This window comes from Pelophylax lessonae (genome assembly GCF_965119305.1).
Source record: "Pelophylax lessonae genome assembly, chromosome: 6".
Taxonomy (NCBI): Eukaryota; Metazoa; Chordata; class Amphibia; order Anura; family Ranidae; genus Pelophylax; species Pelophylax lessonae.
In genome coordinates this window covers 280,086,271-280,113,237 of record NC_138773.1, presented here as the reverse complement: position 1 = coordinate 280,113,237, position 26,967 = coordinate 280,086,271, and the positions used below count along the sequence as shown (strand labels likewise).

At 41.7% G+C, this 26,967-nt stretch overlaps 1 protein-coding gene across 1 annotated transcript in view; it reads left to right on the top strand.

The window, feature by feature from the left end:
* The window catches only part of LOC309558300 (protein mono-ADP-ribosyltransferase PARP15-like), a 78,882-nt gene extending 58,270 nt beyond the window's left edge, over positions 1–20,612 (top strand). The window contains exons 10-12 of the mRNA XM_082261356.1: positions 14,828–14,973; positions 16,009–16,183; positions 20,305–20,612. Coding sequence (XP_082117482.1) covers positions 14,828–14,973; positions 16,009–16,183; positions 20,305–20,600 — 617 coding nt within the window. The 3' untranslated portion in view covers positions 20,601–20,612. The remainder of the gene's footprint in view (positions 1–14,827; positions 14,974–16,008; positions 16,184–20,304) is intronic.
* The last annotated feature ends 6,355 nt before the right edge of the window (positions 20,613–26,967 follow it).

Below are 26,967 nucleotides of genomic sequence, written 5' to 3'. Positions count from 1 at the left end.
CCTTTTGAAAGATGATAATATACTGACTCTTACATCATGTGGCTCCTTGCTGATTTCAGGAGCCACAACTGAGGCCCGTATGCCTTGTAAGTTTTCTACCACTGCTACATAACAAACAAATGTCCAAAAAAGATTTTTCTTCATCCATTATAAAACTTATTACAGCATTTACATTTTTTTCTATGATTTTTAAAAAATATGTAAGATATAAAATATAAAGTTCATTAAATCCAAAATTAAGACTCCAATCCCCTGCACTTCACATCTGAATAAAGTGGCTTATGATACTTTCATAATAGTACTACTGCAGCATTTCCTAGCTACCATAGTGGAGCCTGACTAACAAGCACAAATGAGATGTTTTCATTCGAGCTGTCCACTGCATGGGTTTGCTATCCCTGTATTAAATGAAAACTGTGCATTTTCAGAAAGCCCAGTTATTGAAGTGTTTACCTATAAGTAATTTGTTTAATGATTTTTTTCCCCCATTTTTCTGTTTCAACATTAAAACTGACATTATTGTATTTTTGACACAATATAAGAAATCAGAAGCAAGCGTATAGGTCGCCTGCACAGGGGCTAAAGAACAATCAGGTATTACACAGGAATCCTTTTTTTTTTTTTACCATTTTTAATGCTTATTTTATATATTATATCCAGAAAATAGTAGACTAACCACTAAAGGCAGGGATCACTCAAGGAATGTATTGTTTTAAAAATTCAACTGACACAATGGGGCCTATTTATGAAAAAAATTGCCTTTCGAATGTCTTTTCACAAAAGTAATGAATAATACCTGTAATGTTTGTAATGTAAGTTTTTATTGTTGGTGGTTATATATATTCAGTGCATGAAAACAATAACTTCTATGAATTTGAATTTGGGGACCAACAAGGAAGCATAATCTGACAAGTTATGGTGAGGAGGGACAAAGGGATACAAAAAGCCTTCCACTAAACCAGGCTAAATATAAAGGATATACAGTATAGGTGCTATGCACTGGTTTAGGGGAGGGCTTTTGGTTCTTTCAGCTACTCCACACCATAATGTTATGGTGCATAGCTAATATTGTACCTCCTTGTAAGAAGGTTTGCATAGTAGAACCTGGCAATTACAGTCCAGTGAGCCTAACATCTGTTTTAGTCAAATTAATGGATTCAGTCCAAAAAAGAAGGATTATTGATCACTTAAAAAAATGCAGCTTACTGAACCCAAAGAAGCATGGCAGATCTAATCGGATTTAATTTTTCTGACTACATCGATGTTTTGAACCAGGATGGTGCTCTGGACATAGCCTATCTTCATTTCAGCAAAGCATTTTATACAGTTACCCATAATGACCTAATAAAAAAATTGACAAGCTGGGACTTAACTCTTGGGGGGTTCAGTGGATATGCAGTTGGCTGAAGGATAGATACCAGAGTGTGGTTGTAAATGGGGTTCATTCAGACTAGAAACACTGGTCACTGGTGGTGTAACACAAGGCTTTGTACTAGGTACTGTACTGTATCGGGCTCTGTAGTCCTCTTCTATTTAGTCAGTTTGTAAGTGATATTACTCAAAGTTTCTGTGAGTGAGGTATGTCTTTTTGCTGATGACACAAATAGGGTTGATATTCCTGGAGGTGTTTGTACTGTGGAACATGATTTGGGATTTCTGGAAGATTAGTCAAAGCAGAAGAAACTGCAGCTCAATGTTTCAAAAATGTAAAAAAACACACCTGGGGAAAAAGAATCCCTGGACAGAGTACTGTCCCTGATTTGGAACAAAGTCCCTCTCTCCCTCTTTCCTCCTCATTTATCCCTCATTTTGGTCTGATCTATATAGTTGTATATAAAATACACTACCGTATTTTCCGGCATATAAGACGAATGGGCGTATAAGACGACCCCCCTAATTTTCAAGTTAAAACATAGGTTTTGGGCTATACTCGCCGTATAAGACTACCCCCTTTCCAAAGCAAGGCAACACCATTGAAAAACATCAGATTTATCATAGATCTCCAAGGTACCCCTAGTACTGTAATACATGTAATTTCTCATATTATCTCCAAGGTACCCTAAGTATAAGTATTACCAGTAGATGTAATCTCAAGATGCTGGCTGAATCCTGTATCGGTATACCATATGCACCGTAGCTTCGGCTACATACAGTATACCGCGCTGAGCCAATCACAGTAAGCGATATATTCTATTATTGAATGCAAAGCCTGCTCGGATTGGCAGAGTCAGAGAGGCAGGCTGATGTTACTCCGCCAATCCGAGCAGGCTTTGCATTCAATAATAGAATACATTGCTCTCCCTGATTGGCTCAGCGCGGTACACTGTATGTAGCCGAAGCTACGGTACATACGGTATACCGTTACAGGATTCCCACACAGCCAGCGGCTTGAGAGATTACATCTACCGGCAGACTTGTATAAAGTACTCGAAAGTTCTACTTGAGTAAAAGTACAAGTGCTCGATCAAAAAGTGACTTGAGTAGAAGTGGAAGTGCTCGCAGAAAAAGTTACTTAAGTAGAAGTACTAAAGTAGTCAACATTTTTTTTACTTAAGTATTGCAAGTAGTTTTTTAAAAAAATTTGCTACTTAAGTACTAAAAGTAAAAAGTACCAGTAGTTTTGAAAAAAAAATTCTACTCAAGTACTGAAAGTAGAAGTACAAGTACTGTGTTATGTAGTTATTAAAGAAAGAAGTCAAACGTTTGAACATCATATTGTTTTTTATTATTTCAAATGATTAACCTGTGTTTGTTAGTAGTTTCTTGATGCACTTTAAGCGCTGTAGCACCATTTATTTGTTTGTTTCATATTTTCTTTTTATTGGAAAGATTTGGTATAGCAGCTTTTATTATACACAGCCTTTATTTTCGTATGCGCTGATTTACAAATGACATTATACACATTTTTTTGAGCTTTATGCAACCTGCCATCTACTGTTCTGGCAGTGGTAATTTTTTTAAAAGTAACGAGTAACTATGCAGCACAAAAAAAAAAATACTTGAGTAGAAGTATCGAAATCATCGAAAAAATGTAGTGAAGTAAAAGTAGAAGTAGGAGAAAAAAATTCTACTCTAGGAAAGTACAGATACCGCATTTCGGTACTTAAGTACAGTACTTAAGTAGTTCTACTTCGTTACTATACATCTCTGTCTACCGGTAATACTTATACTTATAAAATACAGAGAGTCGCGCTAAAATTACATCAAGGAATCTGCTATCAAACAGAACCATTTAGTAGAAATGCACTTCTACTAAATGGTTCTGTTTGATAGCAGATTCCTTGATGTAATTTTAGCGCGACTCTCTGTATTTTATATTTTTACCATACATTCCAGGTGTTTTTGAGTTCGCTGCTTCATATAAGGGCGCGGGTATATTTTCTCTTTTAATACTTATACTTGGGTTACCTTGGAGATATTATACTCGGCGTATAAGACGACCCCCCATTTTTGGGGATTTTTTTTGAGGTTCAAAAGTAGTCTTATACGCCAGAAAATACAGTATTTATCTTTCAAAAATTGTTTCCCAGTGCTAAACCTTTCATCCAATTTCTAAATTGCTGCATTTGTAAATTTCAATAAAGGAACCGTAGTGGTAAAAAAAAAATCACTAGTGGTTTTAACTTATATTTTATTTTGTATAATTATTTTTTAAGGGGGCGTGGCAGGGTGTGTGTCCTATGCCTACATATTATTATTAATAGGTGTTCCTCATTCCCATGTCAAAAAGTTGGAAGGTATGATCTTGGGGTTACAGTGTTGGCCAGCAGTACAGAGGAAAAAGATTTTGGAATACTTATTTCAGATGATTTCTAAATCAACAGTGTGGCCATTCAGTGGGAAAAGCAAATAGAATTCTAAGATGCATCACATGAGGGGTCACTAGCAGGAGGAAGGAGGTCCTGATTCCCCTATATAGATCTTTAGTTAGACTTCATTTAGAATACTGTGTCCTGTTCTGGAGAACTTACATAAAGATGTTGTTAAGATAGAACGAGTCCAGAGACCAGCAACAGCAATGGTGAAAGATCTGAGAGAACTTCAGGAACTTAATATGTACAGTCTGGAGAAAAGAAGGGAAAGGGGAGACATGATTGCAATCTTTAACCACTTGCCGACCGCCCCACGCAGATTTACTGCGGCAGGGCGGCTCGGCTGCGCATAATCACGTAGATCTAGACACAGTGATTAGAAACAGTGAGAGCCAGACCGTGGGAGGATCAGGCGCAATCACCGCCAGCCTCCTGCAATCTTCAAGGAAACTGACAGGAGAGCCACATGCCTATGTAAACAAGGCAGGCGACTCTTCTGTCAGACAGGCACAATGAGAATGTGTGTCTCAGCTAAGCTGAAACACTGATCTCTATATGCCTGTCACAGAGCCCCCCCCCCCACAGTTAGTAAGCACAATTTAGGAGCACACTGAACCCCTTGATTACCCCCAGTATTAACCCCTTCCTGCCAGTGTCATTTATACAGTAACAGTGTATATTATTTAGCACTGACCACTGTATTGGTGTCACTGGTCCCCAAAAAGTGTCATTTTGTGTCAAATTTGTCCACCGCAATCTCGCAGTCACGCTAAAAATCGCTGATCGCCGCTATTACTAATAAAAACAACAACAAAAAAAAGTCCAAAAATCTATCCCGTAGTTTGTTAATGCTATAACTTTTGCGCAAACCAATTTAATAAATGCTTTTTGGGATTTTTTTTTACCAAAAATATGTAGCAGAATACAAATTGGCCTAAACTGATAAAAAAATTATTTTTTTAAAAAAATTTTTATTGGAAATGTTTTATAGCAAATAGCAAAAATTGTGTTTTTTTCAAAATTGTCGCTCTTTTTTAGTTTTTAGCGCAAAATCTACAAACCGCAGAGGTGATCAAATACCACCAAAAGAAAGCTCTATTTGTTGGAAAAAAGGACATCAATTGTATTTGGATACAGCCTCGCATGACCGTGCAATTGTTAGTTAAAGCAACGCAGTGCCAAATTGCAAAAAATGGCCTGGTCATTAAGGGGGTAAAACCTTCCGGGGCTGAAGTGGTTAAATAAATCAAGGGGATAAATAAGATTCAGGAGGGAAGTATTTTCAAGATCAAGGACACGGGGAGATGACCTTAAATATATATTTGCAGAGGGGAATTGTTAAACTAATCTTAGAAAATATTATTTTATCAAAAGAGTAGTTGATACTTGCATTACTTTCAGTAGAACTAGTGAGTCAGTCAACAGTAAGTGGATTCAAACATGCTTAGGACAAACATATATTTATACTCGATGGACCACTTGGTCTTTTTACCTTTCTATGTTTCCATGTTACACATGTATATAAAAACAAATTAAAGATTACAACTCTGTAAGGCCAGAAGGGGGAGGGGATTTAAAAAAGACAGACACAGGAATACAGTGACCGGACAGGAGTGCACACATACCTTGACTGCTGCAAAATAATATACCCCATGCCACATTTGGTGGGTAGTACTGCCAATGATGAACATGACCCATTTCAATAAATGATGCCATGTTGCAACTGTCCTGTAATGGTGCCCAATGTACATGTAGCTCCCTCCTAGGTAGGTGCTAGATAGTGCATAGTTTTTGAGTTTCCCTGCTTAACCTCCCTGGCGGTATTCCCGAGTGTGGCTCGGGGTGGAATTTCAGTGCCATTAGCGGTAACCCCGAGCCACACTCTGGGTACCGCCAGGGAGCATCGCTGGATTCTGGAAGAGGTTACTTACCTTGTCCCCGGGACCCCGCAATGTATTCCGGCAGTATACGGTGGCCGGATCTTCCGCCTGATGCTGTGTGCCCTGGCTTCCGTTCCCTGCGAGCTTCGCGGCGCAGGGGGGTGGCACCAGCGGCAAATTCAAAAAGTAAAACACACAAACACACTGATATATTGTAATCCTATTAGGATTGGATCCTATTGGATTACATTACTAAATAAAATAAATTGACATTAGTTTGCCCCCCAGTGCCATTGCCTGCAGTTTTACGGTAATATATATATATATATATATATATATATATATATATATATATACACATATATATATATATATACTGTATATATACACACACACACACACACACACATATATATATATATATATATATATATATATATATATATATATATATATTGTGGGAGATTAGCTCGGTGGCGGGTATGGATGACCCCTTGGGGAGGTGCATTTACACAGGGAGATAGCCGAGAAGTGGTTGCAAACAACAGTTTGGTTTATTCTTGCAATTTACTTCACACAAGTGCAAGCCTCAAAAACATCAAAATAAAAATAAAACACAAAATAAATCCTTGCCACTGTGGGCGGCTACCTTCTCACATACAAGAACCTACCTACGGAGTCTGTCTCCAACCTACTGTTGGGCAAACTTTGCTGATCCTACAGCAGACACTCAATAGTCCATGTTTTTTCTTCACACAACAAATGTCCATTGATCATGTCCCTTTTCCTCTTTTAATTGAACATGTCCCTTTGTTTTTCTCTTCACATAGAACACATTCCTTTGTTTGTCTCTTCACATAGCAAACAGTGCATTTATTTCTTTCCACATAGAAATAGTCCAAGACCTCACCTTGAGTAGTCTTCAGTCTTAATTAATTTCCCCTTCGCACAGGAAATGTCCATTGGTTTCTTTTCACATAGAAACGATCCAAGACCTCACCTTGAGTAGTCTTCACACTTGTTACCCTCCTCAGCGCACATCGCTTCAGGAGGTCTTCCCCATGCTCACACAGCTTCAGGGGGCATCCCTTCTCCCATGCCCACACAGCATCGGGAGGCACACATCTGACTGTCCTCCTCTCCCCACACGGTGTCAGGAGGCAGCAATCAATAGACTTCCTTTAGACAAATTATAGAGGCCTTAACTTCCTCATTCCGAACAGCTGAAGGCCTTTCAACTTCCTTAAGCCGTCTTGGCTATCTTTTCAGCCGACACCCTATAGTAATTGGTGAATTGTCTAACCCAAGCAGAAGTGTATCTCCTGTCTGTGACAACATCCACAGATTTACCTGACTTCCTGTCACATACCCCCCCCCTCTTGTTTCAACCCTAGGGTTAGGACACAGTTTTCCAGGCACTCATGTGTCAGGCACAGCTCTTGACTCTCACTGATAAGCCTCTTAGTATCTTCAAGCTTCAGGGTGAAACTGTTTCTGTTATCTTCATTGACAGATTTCTCATAAATGTCACACAGTTTGTCCCTCATCTCATATACATCTTCTTCAACTGCATTTTTGCCATTTCGCTCCTTCTCAAGTTTGTCCTGCATAACCGTCTGTCCTATCCACCAAGGAGGACCGTGATCCATAGGCAACTCAATTGTGCTAGTTTTAAAGTCTTCAACCTTCTTGAGACGCCTCTCTCTGCAATCAAAAAATGATTTCCACAACACTTTGAGAACCTCTGCTTCACTTAGCTTTGTTCCAAGAAATGCCTTCTTGAGCTTTACTTGCTCTAAGATGCTGTGCAGAAGGCCTTCCATTTGCGACAACAGGCTGTCACACATTTCTTCAAAGTGACCCCTGTTCATTTTTCCAGCGACATCATCAACTTTCCTTCCACCAACATATGGGTCAAAAGCAACAACACAGTCTATTACAGGTTTCTTCAATGCACTCTCTGCTATTGCATTACTTTTCCCTTGTAGCTCCTTTTCTTTATCTGAACTCCACATGGAATGTATCTCAAGATCACGCTCAAACTTCTGCCACCTGTCTTTCACCAGTTCCATTTTGGAAATATTCCCTGAAAGGCACTTATTCCTTTGCTTCACGTTTTCACCAACAGCCTTAGTTTTCTCCACTAGGTGGCGTTTGCTTTTTTCTCCAAGTTTTATATCACTTGCTTTAGTTTTCTCCGCTTTAGTTTTCTCCACTAGGTTTTCAGCCTGAACTGAGAAATCATCACATTTCTTACACAGCTCCTTTGTTTGCTGAAGCTCTAATGATACATTTTCCAATGCTTGAAGTTTTTGAAGGAACTGTTTATTCCAGAGGGGTGATTCAAGCAACATGTCATCAAATTTCTGATGCTCACTCAGGACAGACCCCAAAACACTGATCCTTTTAAAAACTGCATCAGGCACACTATCCCCTCTTTGGACAGATCCTCTGTTGCCTGTAATTCCTCTTCAAGTTCCTGCAACGGAATCTTCATCTCTTCTACTTGCTGTTCTAAGGCTCGCCTAGACTTTTCTAGCTCCTGAACGCTTTTCCCAACATCATCCTTGGAGCTGACCAAATCTTCCATTTCTGTACGCAGCTGTTTGTTAACTCTTTCTAGTTCAGCCTTACACTCTAGAGCTTCCTCCAAAGAGCGAGCCAAGAACAGGACTTTGCTCTCGTTATCACGCGCCTCCGCTTCTGCACGGTCGCGTTCTTCTGCATATTTTGCAGACACAGTCTTCTCCTCACCAAGCATCTGATCAAACCTCTTTTTCACATCTTCAACACTCTCTAATGAACCAACGCTTTCTTCCATGCGTTTTTTCATATCCGCTATCTAAGCTTGCAATGTTGCGACTTGCTCTGATAGGTTTTTCTTTGCTTCCTTCTCCTCTTTTAATTGTTCCAGGAAGCCATTTTTCTCATCTTCCATTTGTTTGAGCTTTGTGCTAAAACTCAGCCTTTGACACCTCTCTTCCTGTAAGAGCTCCTGAGTGTCTTGCATCTGCGATTCCAAGATAGAGAAATCTTTGGCAATTTCTCTAGATTTGCTGTCTGCTTGAGAAAGCTGATTTGTAACATTGTCCAACTCAACCTGCAGTCGGTTTGCCTTCTCTGACAGCTTAGCACACAATCGGTCACCTTCTGACACTTTGACTTGCGATTCCTGTAGCTGTGCCTCTACTTTTTTTCTCTTGTGTTCAGAATCTCCTTTTCCCTGCATAAGAGCTTTCACCTCATTGGCTAGCTTCTGGGAATGAGACTGTAATTCTGCCACACAGGCTTCTTTCTCCTTTAACTGCTGCTGGACACGTTGGACTTCATCATTCCAACTTTCACAGTCCGTACGCAATTCATCTACCACATTGCTCAAAGTGGTGAGCTCATACACAGTACTCAGTAATTTAGCCTCTCTCTCACTTTTCTCCATGTCGCTGAGAGACAATGTCGTTTTCAGAGTGACATTCTGTTCCTGCGCCTCCTGCAGGTCTATTTTTGTAGCTTCCAAAGACTGAAGACTTTTTTTCAGCTGATTACGAAACTCCAACATTTCACCCATACTTTGCTTCTGCAAAGTCTTAACTTCAATTTCCTTTTCCATGAGGATGGTATCTTTCTCCATTATAGTCTCTCCACGTTTTTGTAACTCGGAAAAAAAAAGAGCAGTGGATTCTTCCCACTGTAACACCTTAGCCTGCAAGTTTCTATGCTCCATCCTAAGCAACTCCAGTGCTTGTTCCTTTTCTTTCATTTTCCGTTGCAAGGCATCCAACTCAGCCCTGCACACATACTCGGTTTCCTCCAAACGATGGCCTCCATTGGCTGCTGGCGTCTCTGTTTCCAGCCTGCCATGCTCTCTTGGTGAGCCTGCTGTTGAGCTGCAAAGCTCCGCTGAAAATCCGCATTTGCCTGAGTGTTGCTAGGGACAACAACCTCTCTTTTTAGCAGACTCCGTTCAGGCATGAGGGCTTGTTCAGGCGGTAACATCCCCTCCATCCATGGAATCCGGTCTCTCATTTCAGCTATCTTTGCATCTTTCAGGCGTTTTGATCGCCCCATCTTCAATTACTCCACAATAAATTTTTCACAGTCCAGCAAAAAATTTTGAGACCACTGTCTCTTTAACACAAGTAGTTTTTCTCTCTCTTGCAGGATCTCCTTTCCTGCACACACAGTTTGTGCAGTCTCATGCACCAGACAAAGTTCATCAAAAATTTGAGACCACTGTCTCTTTAAAACACGTAGTTTTTCTCTCTTTCAGGATCTTCTCTCCTGCACACATAGATTGTGCAATCTCATGCACCAGACAAAGTTCATAGAACATATGCACTTCTTTGTAGGGATCTCTGCTTCTGCCCAATGCATACCTCCACCATATGTGGAAGATTAGCTCGGTGGCGGGTATGGATGACCCCTTGGGGGGGTGCGTTTACACAGGGAGATAGCCGAGAAGTGGTTGCAAACAACAGTTTGGTTTATTCTTGCAATTTACTTCACACAAGTGCAAGCCTCAAAAACATCAAAATAAAAATAAAACACAAAATAAATCCTTGCCACTGTGGGCGGCTACCTTCTCACATACAGGAACCTACCTACGGAGTCTGTCTCCAACCTACTGTTGGGCAAACTTTGCTGATCCTACAGCAGACACTCAATAGTCCATGTTTTTTCTTCACACAACAAATGTCCATTGATCATGTCCCTTTTCCTCTTTTAATTGAACATGTCCCTTTGCTTTTCTCTTCACATAGAACACATTCCTTTGTTTGTCTCTTCACATAGCAAACAGTGCATTTATTTCTTTCCACAAAGAAATAGTCCAAGACCTCACTTTGAGTAGTCTTCAGTCTTAATTAATTTCCCCTTCACACAGGAAATGTCCATTGGTTTCTTTTCACATAGAAACGATCCAAGACCTCACCTTCACACTTGTTACCCTCCTCAGCGCACATCGCTTCAGGAGGTCTTCCCCATGCTCACACAGCTTCAGGGGGCATCCCTTCTCCCATGCCCACACAGCATCGGGAGGCACACATCTGACTGTCCTCTTCTCCCCACACAGTGTCAGGAGGCAGCAATCAATAGACTTCCTTTGGACAAATTATAGAGGCCTTAACTTCCTCATTCCGAAAAGCTGAAGGCCTTTCAACTTCCTTAAGCCGTCCTGGCTACCTTTTCAGCCGACACCCTATAGTAATTGGTGAATTGTCTAACCCAAGCAGAAGTGTATCTCCTGTCTGTGACAACATCCACAGATTTACCTGACTTCCTGTCACAATATATATATATATACTTTAACTTATTTATAGTTATTTATTATATTATAATTTATGATTTGGTGTTTCAAACTATCATACCCAAAATGTTATAACGAAGAATGCACAGTAAAAAAAAATCATATGTAAATAGTTGGTTTGGGCTGCTTGTCCTTGATTTACATGCAAAATAATTGTACTGCTTTCAGCACCTAAAATCGGAAACAATCATACCGCCAGGGAGTTTAACAGGGAGACTGGCAGGTAAATGTAAGTACTCTCTGCCTAACAGGGAGCAATGATCCTTTGATAGGGTCTGTTCAGTGTGATCGGATGCTGCTCATGTGGTCTGCCTGTTTCAGATTGTTCCAATAGGATGGGGCATATTGGACAGCGGAAGGAAACCTGAGAAATGGGAGCATGGGTGTAGATACAGCTCTGGCCATTGGCAGAGGAAGGTGCCTCAAGTCATGCTGGGTGACTGTATATATACCAAAAGAGCATGTGTGCATGGGGTTTTTGTTATGAGAGAGGGGTCTCGGAGGAAGGGGGGTTGCTGCCCCTCCTTTGTACAGGCTGCCATGCGGCCTCAGGTGGTCGTCCTGAGGGCCGGAGTTACAGAAGCTGTAACCCAGATGTCCTGCAAAGTTGACTGTGAGGGGGATACACCTGGAAGGATCTGTTCTTGGCTACTGTGAGTACAGACTTAAGTCTAGGGACCTGTTCTGTGAGGGCCATCCCTTCAAGCTAGTGAAGTCAGTGGACGGGTGTCAGCTAAAGATACTAAGGATACTGGTTAGTGTCTTGAAGAATCAGTGTTCATTGAGTCTGCTGCCAGAGCAAGCAAAGGACTTATTCTTCCATACAACTGCAGAATGGTTCAGCAAAGGTTCTGCTATTCAGTTCAACCAAGTGAGACCAAGTGAGAGTTGTCCTCCTCTGTGCATAGTTAAAGTTGGAGTATCCCACGAATCCCTTCTCCTATCCAAGTTCTACCATTAAAATACCAAAAAACAAATCCCCTAAACTGGTCATTGGATAACAAGTGGATGAGTGTGGACCTGGAGTGAAAATACCAAACCACTGGCTGCATGATAATCAGAGGGAAACCCAGGGAAATCTATACTCAGTGACCCCTACGGGGGCAGTGCTATATACACAGTTACAGCATGATGGTGTGGGCATTTCACAGTTAAAAGAGATGCTAAGGAGGAGACATATCTCCTAACCACCTGTTAAGCACCTTCTAAAAAGCATTTCACATTTCAGAGCAGCAGAAAAGGCTGCTGCTAGTGTAAGTAAGTCCTCACTGTAAATCTGACAGCCATCAAGTTTATGCAGGAAATGTAATTTAATATACAATAAATAAGTTTATCCTTAACCAAGATGAAAACTGAATTATAGCAGGGAGATCTCACTGTTGGAGTATCCATTATATACAACTATAAAAAGCCAGGGTTTAGTTCAGTCCAGTAGGATCAACCTATAACTAAAACACCACTTTTGGGTGGACTGGTCCTTTAATTTTAGTTTTTTTTAATATTATTAGGGCTGACAGGATTTTATTTACATCAGCTAAGTTTTGCATTCCTATGTAAGTCAAATGAAATGTAAAACTTGCTTGAAGTAGGTCAGTTGCACCTCTCTATGAATTCTGAATGCTCTCTGAAGAATCTCAAACTGATGCAATCAACATAACACTAAAGCCCAAGACAATACTGAAGAAATGACAATTTGCTACAATGTAAAGTGGTGAATGTACAGCTTTTATAACAGGGTAAATTTGCTTTCCCTCAAAATAACTCAACACATAACCAATAATGTCTAAACCGCTGGCAACAAAAGTGAGTACATCCCAAATTTAAAATGTCCAAATTGGGCCTAATTAACCATTTTCCCTCCCTGTTGTTATGTGACTCGTTAGTGTTACAAGGACTCAGATGTGAATGGGAAGCAGGTGTGTTAAATTTGGTCTTATACTGGTCACTGGAAGTTCAACATGGCACCTTATGGCAAAGAACTCTCTGAAGAGCTGAAAAAAATAATTGTTGCTCTACATGAAAATGGCCTAGGCTATAAGAATATTTCCAAGACCCTGAAACTGAGCTGCAGCACGGTAACCAAGACCATACAGCGGTTTAACAGGACAGGTTCCACTCAGAACAGGCCTCGCCATGGTCAGCCAAAGAGGTTGAGTGCCAATGCTCAGCATCATATCCAGAGGTTGTCTTTGGGAAATTGGGAAATGAGTGTTGCCACCATTGCTGCAGAGGTTGAAGGGATAAGGGGTCAGCCTGTCAGTGCTCAGACCATATGGCGCATACTGCATCAAATTGATCTGCATGGCTGTCATCTAAGAAGGTAGCCTCTTCTAAAGATAATGCACAAGAAAGGCTGCAAACAGTTTGCTGAAGACAGCGCAGAGTAAGGACATGGATTACTGGAACCATGTCCTGTGGTCTGATGAGACCAAGATAAACTTATTTGGTTCAGATGGTGTCAAGCGTGTGTGCAACCAGGTGAGGAGTACAAAGACAAGTGTGTCTTTTCTATAGTCAAGCATGGTGGTGGGAGTATAATGTTCTGGGGCTGCATGAGTGCTGCCAGCACTGGGAGCTACAGTTCATTAAGGGAACCATGAATGCCAACATGTACTGTGACATACTGAAGCAGAGCATGATCCCCTCCCTTCAGAGACTGGGCCGCCGGGCAGTATTGCAACATAATGACCCCCAAACACACCTCCAAGACGACCACTGCCTTGCTAAAGAAGCTGAGGGTAAAGGTGATGGACTGGCCAAGCATGTCTCCAGACCTCAACCCTATTGAGCATCTGTGGGGCATCGTCAAACGGAATGTGGAGGAGCACAAGGTCTCTAATATCCACCAGCTAAGTGAGGTCGTCATTGGGGGGGTGGAAGAGGGCTCCAGTGGCAACCTGTGAAGCTCTGGTGAACTCCATGCCCAAGAGGGTTAAGGTAGTGCTGGAAAAGAATGGTGGCCACACAACATATTGACACTTTGGGTCCAATTTGGACATTCTCACTTAAGGGTGTACTTGCTTTTGTTGCCAGCGGTTTAAACATTATTGGCTGCGTGTTGAGTTATTTTGAGAGGACAGAAAATTTACACTGTTCTACAAGCTGTACACTCACTACTTTACATTGTAACAAAGTGTAATTTCTTCAGTGTTGTCACATGAAAAGATATAATAAAATATTTACAAAAATGTGAGGGGTGTACTCACTTTTGTGAGATACTGTATCTCAAACACAAGGTCCACAGGTCAAAGCTAAGCCTTTTCATGTGGCCCTTGCACCCAGTTTTGCATCCGGAATGTGGAGGAACTCTATTCCACCACCTCCGACTCTCACTCTCAGCTCCTGCTCTCCACTGTCACTTGTAAACACAGAAGCCTTCCATGTTTACAAAGGACAGCTTTGCTCATTGGCTCCTAGATCTAATAGATCCTTGCACATGCTCATGGCAGGGACAGATTTTCAGAGAGAGAGAGAACCCTGCACTCTGTACATAACGTACTCCTGAACTCTGCACTCTGTATATAGTGTAATCCTTAACTCTGCACTCTGTACATAGCACACTCCTAAACTCTGCACTGTACGTAATGCAATCCTGAACTCTGCACTCTGTATGTAATGCAATCCGGAACTTTGCACTCTGTACATAACACAATCCTGAACTCTACACACTGTATGTAGTGCACCCTTGATACAACCAGCCCTTGGAGGACAACCATACTGCTAATGCAGCCCACAATGAATTTGAGTTTGACACTCCTGCCTCATGTACACCAAGGTTATCCTATATATCATGTAGTGTATATCTGACTGGTTTTCCATCCTTTCTGTTACAGTTAAGATTCAGTACCCATTAACATGGACGAACATTGGAACAGCGGAATATTCGGAAGTGCCTTTAGGGGAAGATTCAGAGGAATTTAAAAAAGTCAAAAATGACTTTATGGCAACTTCAACGCCAGGCACATTTCAAGTCCTGAAGGTTATTTATGTTGATTCTTGCCAATCTGATTTTATCATATATAAGTTGTAAGATGCCATTTTACATTTTTTTTACCATAATGGCATACTAGTATATGTACCTTACATAACACAAGTTATATAAATAGATTCATATACACATAAAATAACTTATCACGATCACAAATAAAGCTGTCACCACTGTATATGAATCTATGAAGGTTGTCATCTACCCAGGTCATAGTATACCTAGAAGAACTTGAAAATTTTAACTGGACTTGTTCTGTAATGTGGTCGAAAGGCCATTTTTTTAGGTCCTCTACTAAGACACAATTGAAGATGGGTGGGTAGATATGTGCGTGGTACCACTGAGTAGCAATAACATCCTTAAAGTCCTGTTAAAATATACCTAAAGGCATTTTTGAAGCTTTGGATAGGATGAAGAGGGATTAGTACACCTGTAAGGTTTGTTATGGCTGTCTGTGCCCCCATTAGGGAGATTCACCCTCTCTACTTGTCCTGTTTACCATTATCACTGAAAACAAAAAGAAAATAAATCCCAAATTGTGGGTTGTTCCCAGAATAGTAATAGTGAGGATATCTTCCAATGGTAACACTAGTTCTGGCGACCATGGTGACAACCACTGCATAAACTAGAAATCCAAGAAAGTTATGATTCTAAATTGTATAAGCGTGCAGACTGGACACATTTTTATGCATATATTCGGGAGAATAATAATACATTAGATTTGATAAGTGCTATTTTAAACAAATTTGCTGATTGGTAGTGTAAAGCACTACTTACCTGCAAACCAAGACTGAACACAACGGTGGCATCAGGGATGCCTCTACATTGTGCATTCTGCTTACTACATTTGGGTGTCTACATATACATGTAATGTGTTTTTTAAAAAAAACTTATGGGGAGCTAACTGCTTCCAGCAGTTTGTGTTCTGTATCTCCAATAATAACATAAGTGCATTGCAGCATATAGTTTGTAAATAATTGCTTATGACATTGAATCAAACAATTTTATTTTTCCTTTCTATGTTTGAAGATCGCAAGGATTCAGCACTTGCAACTGTGGCAGAGTTTCTGGATTAACAAAATGGCTGTGGATCGAAAAAATCCAGGAAAGCGGAATATACGTCATCTTTACCATGGCACAGCGTTTGACAACATTAAAAACATTAACAAAGGAGGCTTCAATCGCAGTTACTGTGGAGTGCATGGTAAGACAATTATTTCAGATGAGACACAGAAGCATACCTCCCAAATGTTTCTGCTACCTTTTTCTTCTTTTAAGCCACAATAAAAACCCACCAACTTATTTTCCCTCCTTTTATTGTGCCTTGCTGTGTGCTTCTCTGCACACATACCTCCTCTCTCCTACTTCCAACACTCCTCCTCCAGTCCTGCTGACACCTTCCTTCCTTTCATGTTCACAATGTGCACCTACTGCCTTCTGTTCCCTGCCTCCCAGGCTCCCACCCATGACCTGGATCTTCTAACACTGTGACAATAGATTTTTTTTTCCTTTGCTCTTCATTCCACGGACTCTGCTTTCCTCCTCTGATCTGCCAACTCCAGCTCATTATTTTCATAAGAGAGACCAGCAGACTTACTTGGCTAGTTTTGTGGGTGCACACATGCAGGAGGAATTGAAGCATGCACCCAAAGAGAGGATAAGCCCCCCTTTATTTACTGCCCTCCTTCCCACTCATCTTGCTTACTTTTCCAGCATGCATCCGCAGTCAGGTGCTAGAGCAAGCATTCCAGAACCCGGCAGTGGGACATATCCTGGACCCACTGGACACTGGGATTTTGGCCAATTCCTGGAACAGTCTCATAGGTCAAGGGCATGACCCTGCTACAGGTTTTGGAAGACTTGGTCCAGCATCTTACTGCGGATGCTTGCTACAAAATTAGCAAGATGATCGGGAATGAGGGTAATAGTTAAAGGGGGAAGGGGGGCTTCCACTCTCCCTGCATGCACACTCCCCTTTCTTCTGCATATGTGCACCCACATAACTAGCCAAGTAAGTCTGCTGGTTTCTGTTATGAAAATCATGAGATGGCATCCGATAAACTGAGGAGGAGAGTGGAACTGGAGGAATAAAGAGCAAAGGAAACAGATCCTTGATACCATGTCAGAAGATCCAGGTCATGGGTGGGAGGCAGAAGATAGAATGCATTAGGGGCACATTCTGGATATGAAGGGAAGAAAGTTAGTGGGACTAAATTAGACCATAGAAGACCAGAGAGGAAACAGATGTGCAGCAAGAGAAATGCTACACAGCAAGGCACAATAAGTGGAGGGAAAGTGAAGTTAGTGGATTTATATTGTGGTTAAGAAGTAGTGTAGCGCTATCCCTGCAGGAGCCACTGGTACTTTGCCCGGGTCTTACCCACTTTTTGCTCTGCTTTTTGCAAATCACTAGGTATTTCCCACAGCCAGGTGCACACACACTTCCACTCGTCTAGGGTATTTGTTTTGTTTTGTTGTCCTATTGGAGAGCTTGGATAGGGAAGGGATATAGCAGGATACTCCAAATTGAACTATTCACACCGAAGACTCAAACTTCCTTTCCTAGTTAAACTTGACCGAAGTCCTTGCAAAGCCACGTGCAGATTTCTTCACAGTAGCACAGAGCAATGTCCCTTAGTAAAGTAGTGGACGGTTCTGGACAAAGCTCTAAGAACACTAACCAGCATTCTTCCTTGAGTGGACCCTCAGCTTACTTAGAGCACAAGAGGGGATAACTGTCTAAGGATCCTTAGGATGTCTGTACTCATAAGGCTCCTGCAGCTCCACCGGCAGCCTTCTCTCTCCATGATACCAGACCAGATGCACTGTAGACTCTCCCTCTGTCAGCTATGGTAGGATCAGGGTTGCCACACAGATATCAGGCTTTCAGATCTTTCATCTGAAGCTGCATGTCAGCAATTCAGGCCCTCAGGTCACCCACCTGACGCTACATGGCCGCAGAATGCTGGGGGAGGCAGAGCCCCTCCCCCAGCCTGGTGCAATCCTCTCCTGGGAATTTCCCAGAGCCCATGTTTTTCTCAAACATAAATACAGGCACCCAGCATGCATAGGGGCACCTCCCCTTACAAATGGCCAGGGCTGTATGCATATTAATGCTGCTCATCTGCCAAGTCTCCACCTATAGCTCAGAATATTTCTAGTTTCTTGAGCACAGCGACAAGACAGCAAATGCAGCACCAGAGCACACTGAACAACCTACACTAACCGATCACAGCTCTCTGTTAAGCAGACATACATGTACCTAGCTGTCTTTCTTTTAGGCAGAGAAACCAAAAACTATAATACACTCATCCTAGCACCTACAGTACCTAGGAGGGTGCTACAGGAGAAAAAGGCAGGAGTAGCAGAGAGGAATAGATAGATCAATAAACGGCCTGCCCTGCCTCTTGCACAATCCTTTTGGCCGGTGACGCAGCCCATTATAGCGTGTGTTTAATTTGTAAAATTTGCTGATTAAAAATGCAGTCGGGTGGAAGTATACAGAACCTACATCAGTTTTGCAGGCCAGCCATTTGGCTTCTATCTTTCATTTCCAAAGTTGAACAAGCTAAAACCAGAAACTGATTGGTCGCCATTCACAGCTGCTCTAGATTCTGTCTGCTCTAGTTTTCCTAAATTTCCCCCTCTGTTTTCTGCCTTGAAGTGCAGCCTAGTAGCTGTGCTTTATGGCTTCATCCTACAACGCAAGCCTTTCGTTTAAACTATTAAAACACTCTATGAGGCTAATTGCTTGTAGCCTCTCTCAACAATATTAGAACAACAAAGTGCTGCGCTTAAAAATAAAAATAAAAACACCAAACGCTTATGGTGCAAACACCAAACAAAATATGTAATATTAAAAAAAGCCTGCTAAAAAACTTCTAAGTCCATTTGTGGTTTATTATGATCATCCACTTCACTCCACTTTATTATGATCATCCACTTCCAAGGTAATGCAGCGCTTCCCAGAAAACCTCCATCAGGAAATTGTTTATAAGGGTATACAATGCAAAACAGGAAAAATATTTGCGCTCAAGACAGAAAAAATCAATATAAAACATACATATATGAAAGGCAGATTACAGCCCTATATGAGATAATAAACAAATTGGGAGCTGCACCAAATATATATGAAAAAAGTATCAAAATAATGAAGTCCAAACAGTCTTTAAAAAAGCAGGAAAAAAAGGAAGAAAACCAATTCCGGTCAGCCAATCGCCAGTGTGTAGCAAGAAAGCCTAATTTCACCCTGTGATGACACTCAAGGCTCCTTACTAGAAAATTTGACCCTCTTTTCACAGAGCGGTCAAACAGGCACCAAAGAAAAGACACTTGATGAGATTGGTGGTAGATCCTATTCACATTCCCCAGCTTAATAAGGCTTCATTAATCCAATAGATGGTACAATCACAAGATCCCATAACACTGTCAATTGCAGATATCCTCAGGAAAAGACAGAAGGAGGGCCAATAATGAAGTATGTTTGAACAAAAGAATTTATTGAAACTAGTGCACTTACATAAGTTTCACCATAAAATCAGCAATTGGAAATAAAAACCGCTGTGTGTGGTGTTCTCCACATCGATACGTCCGCCTTACGCGTATAGTCAAAGGTCTGACATCATCAGAGGCTGATAATGTCTCCGCTGACATCCGCTTCTCCAAAGGGATGCATGGAGCATCCGATCAGGTCCGCCTGAAAAACTGACAGGTGAATCGGATTGGATCACCCGTGTGAAAGGGGCCTTAATTGTATCCACAACGACAAATGGATACTCACATGCTAGTAAAAAACATCAAGCACGACTGATCTGCTCCAGCTTGGACACAATATGACTTGAGCTCTGAGGAAAGGGGCTCTGAGGAAAGGGGCATGACCCTGAAACGTATCAGCCATCCAGCCATTTGTTCCTAGGAAGGGTCCTATCGTGTCCAAGCTGGGGCAAGAAACATCAAGCAGATTTGCTTGATGTTTCTAACTAGCATGTGAGTATCCATTTGTCGTTGTGGATTCAATAAACCTATCTATGGTATTTCACGAGGTGGTTGCGCACTCCTGTGTGCTTTTTGGCAACGCTACATCTCCACAGGTACAGCATGGCAACTGAGTGTTGTCAACCTAGGACAGGAAGTGTATTGCTGGTAGGATCACCAGATATAAATAATGGAAAAAAGAAGACTCATGCAGCCACTATATCTACTAACTAGTATGCTGAAATATATTACCTTTTATGGGGGGGGTGTTAGGTACATTTAAATATATATAGCACAAATATATCATAGTAGCTGGTGGTATAACCAATGTATTTTACATTGCACTTACAGGAACAGCCAAAGGATATGGAACGTACTTCGCTGTGCGGTCAAATTACTCCTGTGGAAACACCTATTCTACTCCTGACGGCAATGGGCACAAGTACGTCTACCAAGCTGCAGTGATAACCGGAAAGCATTGTCAAGGAAACTATAAGTTAAAAGAGCCTCCCCACCTCAATAACGACCCCAGCAGTGACCGCTATGATTCCGTGGCAGACCAAATGGAAGACACAACATATTTTGTTGTGTTCCATGATGACTATGCCTACCCAGAATACCTGATCACTTTCAAATCCTGCCAGTGATTCCTAGAATATTGCCAATGCTATTACACCAGGCTTGCCTTTAAAACTGCCATAAGATCTCCTAGAACGCCCTGACTTTTTGAAAGGACTCCACTGAGCTTCACTTTTGAACATAGTAGTTCTAAAATGGTTTTGGGACAATGATTTAGAAAGTATTGAAGCCAGAGACAGCCATGCAACTTGCATTTTCTAAAAGAGGCCAGCAATGCCAGCCTATATATATCATTCTGTACACTTGATTAAGGTACCAATTCATTACATTTTAAGCATACTGAATTTGGTTAAAGTTTTTCATACTGCAATACATATTTACTGTCTAGTCACACCAATATATGCTTTTCTGTGACAAATACTTTAAAAAAAAAAAATTTAAATGTAGTCATTTGTATAGTTGTATTTTTCGAGTTCTATATCCATGGCATCTACCTTAATGCTTTAATTTTAATTCTCAATTTGTTATGACTTTATAGACAATTAACCATTCCAATAAATGTATATTTAAATCAATATTCTTGCCTTTATTTGTATAATGCCATCTTATGTGGTAGAGCTTTACAGTAGGGCATTAAACTTCATTCACTACACTATAAGTTATTATATGCTATAGCAATCATTATTTTATACATGTGGCTTAAAGTAAACTTTTGACCAGAGCTGCAAATTCGCTGCTCACTGAACAAGCGATTTTATCCCTTTGGTTTCTGTCACTCTGCTGAATGGAGTGCATGACAGCAGGACACTGACACCCCATCTCCTTGGGCGACAGAGAACACTGCATATACAGGTGCATCTCATAAAATTAAGATATCATCAAGTTAATTTATTTCAGTATTTCAATTCAAAATGTGTTACACACAGAGTGATTTATTTCAAGGAATTTTTTATTTTAATTTTGATGATTATGTCTTACAGCTAGTGAAAATTAGAATATCATGTAGCACTGCCCCTTCGAGGACTGCTGGATTGTTCACCTTGGGATCCCTCTGGGTTACCGTTAGCAACTGCAGCATGGACAGTTTACCTATTTACTCTCTGGCTCAGTCAATGGACAGTCTAGGGGATGTAGTTGTTTTTGTGGTTTTATTTAAATTAGGGATAGGAGAAGGGAAGAGTGGGATACTCCAGAATTGAAGTATTCACAAAGATGAGGACTCCTGTCTGTAGATGCAGCCATACTGCTAATTCACCTTGCCACTAGATTAATGTAAGGATTAAGTCTCTGAGTAGATGACTTGAATGAATAACTATCTTCAGGGTACTCTCCTAGCACCCCCTTTCACTCCACCAGCTGACACCCGTCCTCTGACTATACTACTCAGGGGTGGCCCCTCTCAGGTCAGGCCCTTAGACACAATCCCCTGTACTCACGATACTGTTTTTGCAGAGTCTCCAGTGTCTCAACCCCTCCGGTCAGCTCTTCTGGACTTCTGGGTTCAGCTCCTTCCTTCTGGTCCACCAGGCTGACCGCCTGCGACCACACACCAACTGCTACAGAAGAGGAGGCAGCCACCACCCTCCTTCCAGGACTCTGCTCACCAGCCTCAGACCCCGAGCACAAGTGCTCCTGGCTTTTATACCACACCCCAAGTATCGAGACAACCAGTCTGTGCCAATAACTGAGGCTGTATCAAAACCTGTGTACCCATTGGCCTGATTTCCTCCACTGTCCAATATGCCTCCCTATTGGACCAGTGTGGAACACTCCCCAGACCAGATGAATCACACACTGAACACCATGAGCAGACCTAACTCACATATCCTACTCTCTGTTAAGCAGAAAGCAATATAGAATTTGCCTGCTGCTCCTCTGATAGGCAGACAGAGCCAAAAACTATACTCACTCTCTAGCACCTACCTAGGAGGGTACTACAATTACATAAGACCAATTAAAAAAAAAAAGGTTTTTAATACATAAATGTTGGCTTACTAAAAAAGTATGTCCATGTACAGTATAGTATGCACTCAATACTTGGTCAGGGCTCCTTTTGCAGGAATTACTGCATCAATGCACCGTGGCATGGAGGCGATCAGCCTGTGGCACTGCTGAGATACTGCTGAGATACTTTTCTGATTTTCTGAGATACTGAATTTTAGGTATTCACTAGCTGTAAACTTAATCCTCAGCTGTAAACCATAATCCTCAGGAACAGTGACCAGTTACAGGAAGTTCCTGCAAAGAGGCAAAGTTTCACACTGGATTACTGCTGATCTGGAAGAATTACACTAAGAGCACCATGGTTCAAAAATAATATGTTTTACTCATGTATTTAGACAATATTTGCTGATCCTGGAGTTTAACTTTAAGATACATTTAAGAGACAAGCCACTAAGGCACTGGATCAGTAAAAGATAGCAAGGTTTATTGAAACAACATATTCAGAAATCCACAGAAAAACAGCTCCAGGAATGAAGTTGGACATACACTGAGCAGCAACATAGACCAATGAATAGCTGAGCCGGGTGATAGACAACTGAACATCCAAGAGACCATGCAGCTGACTGTGTCTGTACACTGCCCTGGGTCAAGATCGCTCAAGCAGCAATTACCTGTGAATGATCAGCTCTGGACGCAGTCTACATCTGCAATTAGCTGCAGGAGCTCTCAGCCTCCCATTGCTTTCAATAGGGCTCCTACCAGCAGCTAAACGCCAGGAGCCTCCTCTTGGTCTCCACATGTATCCCCTAATGGCCCTATTTCATACCTGAATTTTCCCGAATTTCGAACTTGCGAATGAGGGCTATTTCAGGAAGATAGTGACCTGTGGCACGCATAGCAAAAGGCGGGTCTGGCCAAGTGTGATAGGGGAAGGGGCTTCGAGGCAATGGTTACAAAAAGATCTAGGCTTTCTTGCACCTATAAAATATGGTTTGATTGCTGTGCCACAAGCTGGAGTCTCTAGTGTGAACCAACCCTTAAGGGGAAAGATTGGAGAGAGGGAAGCATCACTGTTATATGGAAGGAAGGATAACTATGGTACATAGAAGGCAGGAATGAAGGATCACTATGGTAAATGGAAGGCAGGAGGAATCACTGTGGCACGTGGAAAGCAGGAAGGATCACTTTGGCACATCAAAGGTAAGAAGGATCACTATGGCACATAATAGATCTGTCAGCAGCCAGCATCAATAGACTTTCCAGCAGCCAGCAAGGATATACCTCTCCCTCATCAGTAGATCCCTCCCAGCAACAATTGACCCCCGAGGAACATAAGATTCTTCTGGCAACAGCCTCTTCGCACAAACAATAGAACCACCCCCCCCTCCCCCAGCAACAATGGATTCCCTGCAACAACAAATCCACCCCAGCAATAATAGACCCTTGCCAGCAATAGTAGATCCTCCAGCTGCCTGCATCAATAGACCCTCCAGCACTCCTTGCAATTACATAAATTCAGTGTTGCATTCCCCCAAGTTGCCCCTGGAAAAAAGCCCTGAGAAAGGGCACCCACCTGTGGACTATGTTTAAGGAAACGGTTAAAGAAACTATCCTACCTTTGAACTTAGACAACTTCAGACACTTTCTCCGCTTCTTTCCAAGTGAACAGAACTTCTGCTAGTACAAGAAGATAAGGAGCACCCTGGTCAGTTTAGAGGCATTTGGGGTTCTTCGACCTGGGAAGAACTCCACACTTACTAACATGGGTGTTTAAAAGTTAACATAAATTGAGGGATTGTGGCAGGATGCTAGATTATATTAGTATGCATGACATGAAGTTTCTTCCATATTGCCTGAACTAATATCTATTTTGTCTGTTCTAGTAAAAATGTATTTTCTCAACCTTGAAAGATAAGGTAGCTATGTGCCCCAGTCAGAGGTAGCTCTAACTACCTTTGGTCTATGTGATGGGTATTTTACCTGAGGGTATGTGCATGCATTCTGCATTACATAATTTTCTTGAATATTCACAATGCCGTATAAACCACACCTTCTAATAAACACCAGGAATATCTTACACATTGAGAAAGTCTCCACTGTGTTATTCCCACACACATACCAAGCGCACTTTTTCTTACACAACAAAAAATCCTGTCTTTAACACTGGTAAGACCTGGACACATGGGTAGAGGTTTCTTCCCATCCAAAGATCTTCAAAGCCTCCAGACTCCACACCCTGATCTGGGAATTACAAAACTCAGAGAAAGCCAAAAAGTTTTCTCCACTTTTGCCTCGCACTTGCACTGTAGGCAAATGATCATTCCATGTGGCAGGCACAAAACATAGTTTATTGCTAGGCTAAGGTCATTTCAGGTGGCAGGCAGAGGCATGGTCGTTATCCAGGCAAAGGGTCGCTCCAGGCAGCAGGCAGAAGCACAGTAAAGAAAACAGGCAAATGGATGGTACATGGGACATCAGATACAGGCAAAATGCAGGTAGTCGTAAATAGGTAAAACACCTTCACCATACTTTCTCTAATATTGTATTAAGGTATGGTAGCGACGGAAGCAATCTCCTATGCATAGGCCAGGTTCTGAGGGACATTGGGGACAGTAAAAACGTGTGTCACGCCTTACTCCAGTTCTGCTGCATACACGGCATCTTTTTTGGCGTCTTCGACCTGTTTGGGAAGGAGGAATAATAAATGGGAAGTGTCTCTCATGCAGCCTGCTGACTGCATCAGAAGAAATGTTTTCGGGTGCAGAGACTCCCTGGTAAATAAGCTCTGTTACAATCTCCTCTTGATAGTTTAGGAAGGCACCAGGTCTTTCTGTGGACTTATGATAGATGACATAGGAGTTGTAAATGGCCAATTGAAATAGGTATATGGACACTTTTTTGTACCAGTAACGGGATCTTCTGGTTGCCTGGTAGGGCTGCATCATTTGGTCGTTAAAATCGACACCTCCCATGAATTGATTGTAGTCGTGTATGCAATCAGGTTTGTGGACCAGACCGTGCCTTCCTTGGATTTCCACTGAAGTTTCTTTGTGGATGGAAGAAAGAACATACACATCCCTCTTATCCTTCCATTTAAGGGCCAAAATTTCTTCATTCCGCATACTTGCTAATTCCCCGTTTTTCAGCTTCATGTTGATCAGCCTTTGTGGGAAGCCCTTACGATTTACTCGCATTGTACCACAAGCTACAATTTGCTGCAGATAAAGATGGCGGAAAAGTGGCAGGCTGGTATAAAAATTGTCCATATAGAGATGGTATCCCTGATGGAATAAGGGTGATACGAGGTCCCACACAATTTTTCCACTGCTACCCATATAAGTTGGGCATCCAGGGGGCTCCAGCTTTTTGTCTTTTCCTTCATAAACACGGAAGTCATATGTGTACCCTGTGGCCCTCTCACAAAGTTTATATAACTTCACCCCGTATCTAGAACGTTTATTTGGTATATATTGTTTGATGCCCAGCCTGCCTGTAAAATGGATGAGGGACTCATCAATGGAAATATGTTTGTCCGGAGTATAAATCTGAGAAAATTTATGGGAAAAAAAATTAATAAGTGGGCGAATTTTGTAAAGCTTGTCATATTCAGGGTCATTTCGAGGAGGGCACATGGATTTGTCAGTAAAACAGAGAAACCTCATTATCATTGTATAGCGTGTCCTGGACATAACAGAGGAATAGAGTGGCATATGGTGAATGGGGTGTGTGGACCAGTAGCACCGCAGTACATTTTTCTTTGTGAGACCCATATTTAGTGTAAGTCCAAGGAAGATTTTAAAATCTTCAACTGTGAGAGGCTTCCACTCAAATGGACGGGCATAAGATGAATTTGGTTTATTGGCGATGTACTGCTGGGCATACCGGTTACTCTGGTCCACAATTGAATTTAATAAATCTTCTGTAAAAAATAAATTAAAAAACTGAATTGGTGTAAAATTTTTGGTTTCTACCAGAACCCCTGGTTGCGCTGTAAAAGGGGGGATGATAGGTGCTACTGAATTAGAGGGAAGCCATAAAGGATTTGAAAGTGCCTCTGGGACATCAGTATAGGCCCTAATCCTTTGTGGCTGATGTGACACCCCACTACTTGTACTTGGCCTTTCATCTGGCTGTACTGTACTGCTGGTGCTCACCACTTCACCAGGATGTACTTCTCTGCTGGTGGTTGCCTGCTGCTGTTCACTATGCCGGATTCTTTTTGCTGGGGTCCTTTCCTCCTCTGAATCGGTTACTGAACTGCTGCTCTCAACGGGTTCATATTCAGAATCCGAATCTGACAGTGACAGTTCCCCGCTACACTCATCTGCCATGCTTGGGATCGGGACGGCCTCCTCGCTTGTGTACCTTTTTTGGACCTGTCCTTCCAGTTACATTGGCTCTGGTCACACTGTACTGGTGTGATGGTGATCAGGAACACGGCTGCTGGTGTGCGCTGGTACAGATGTTGATGGCTGAACTGCCGACAAGGTA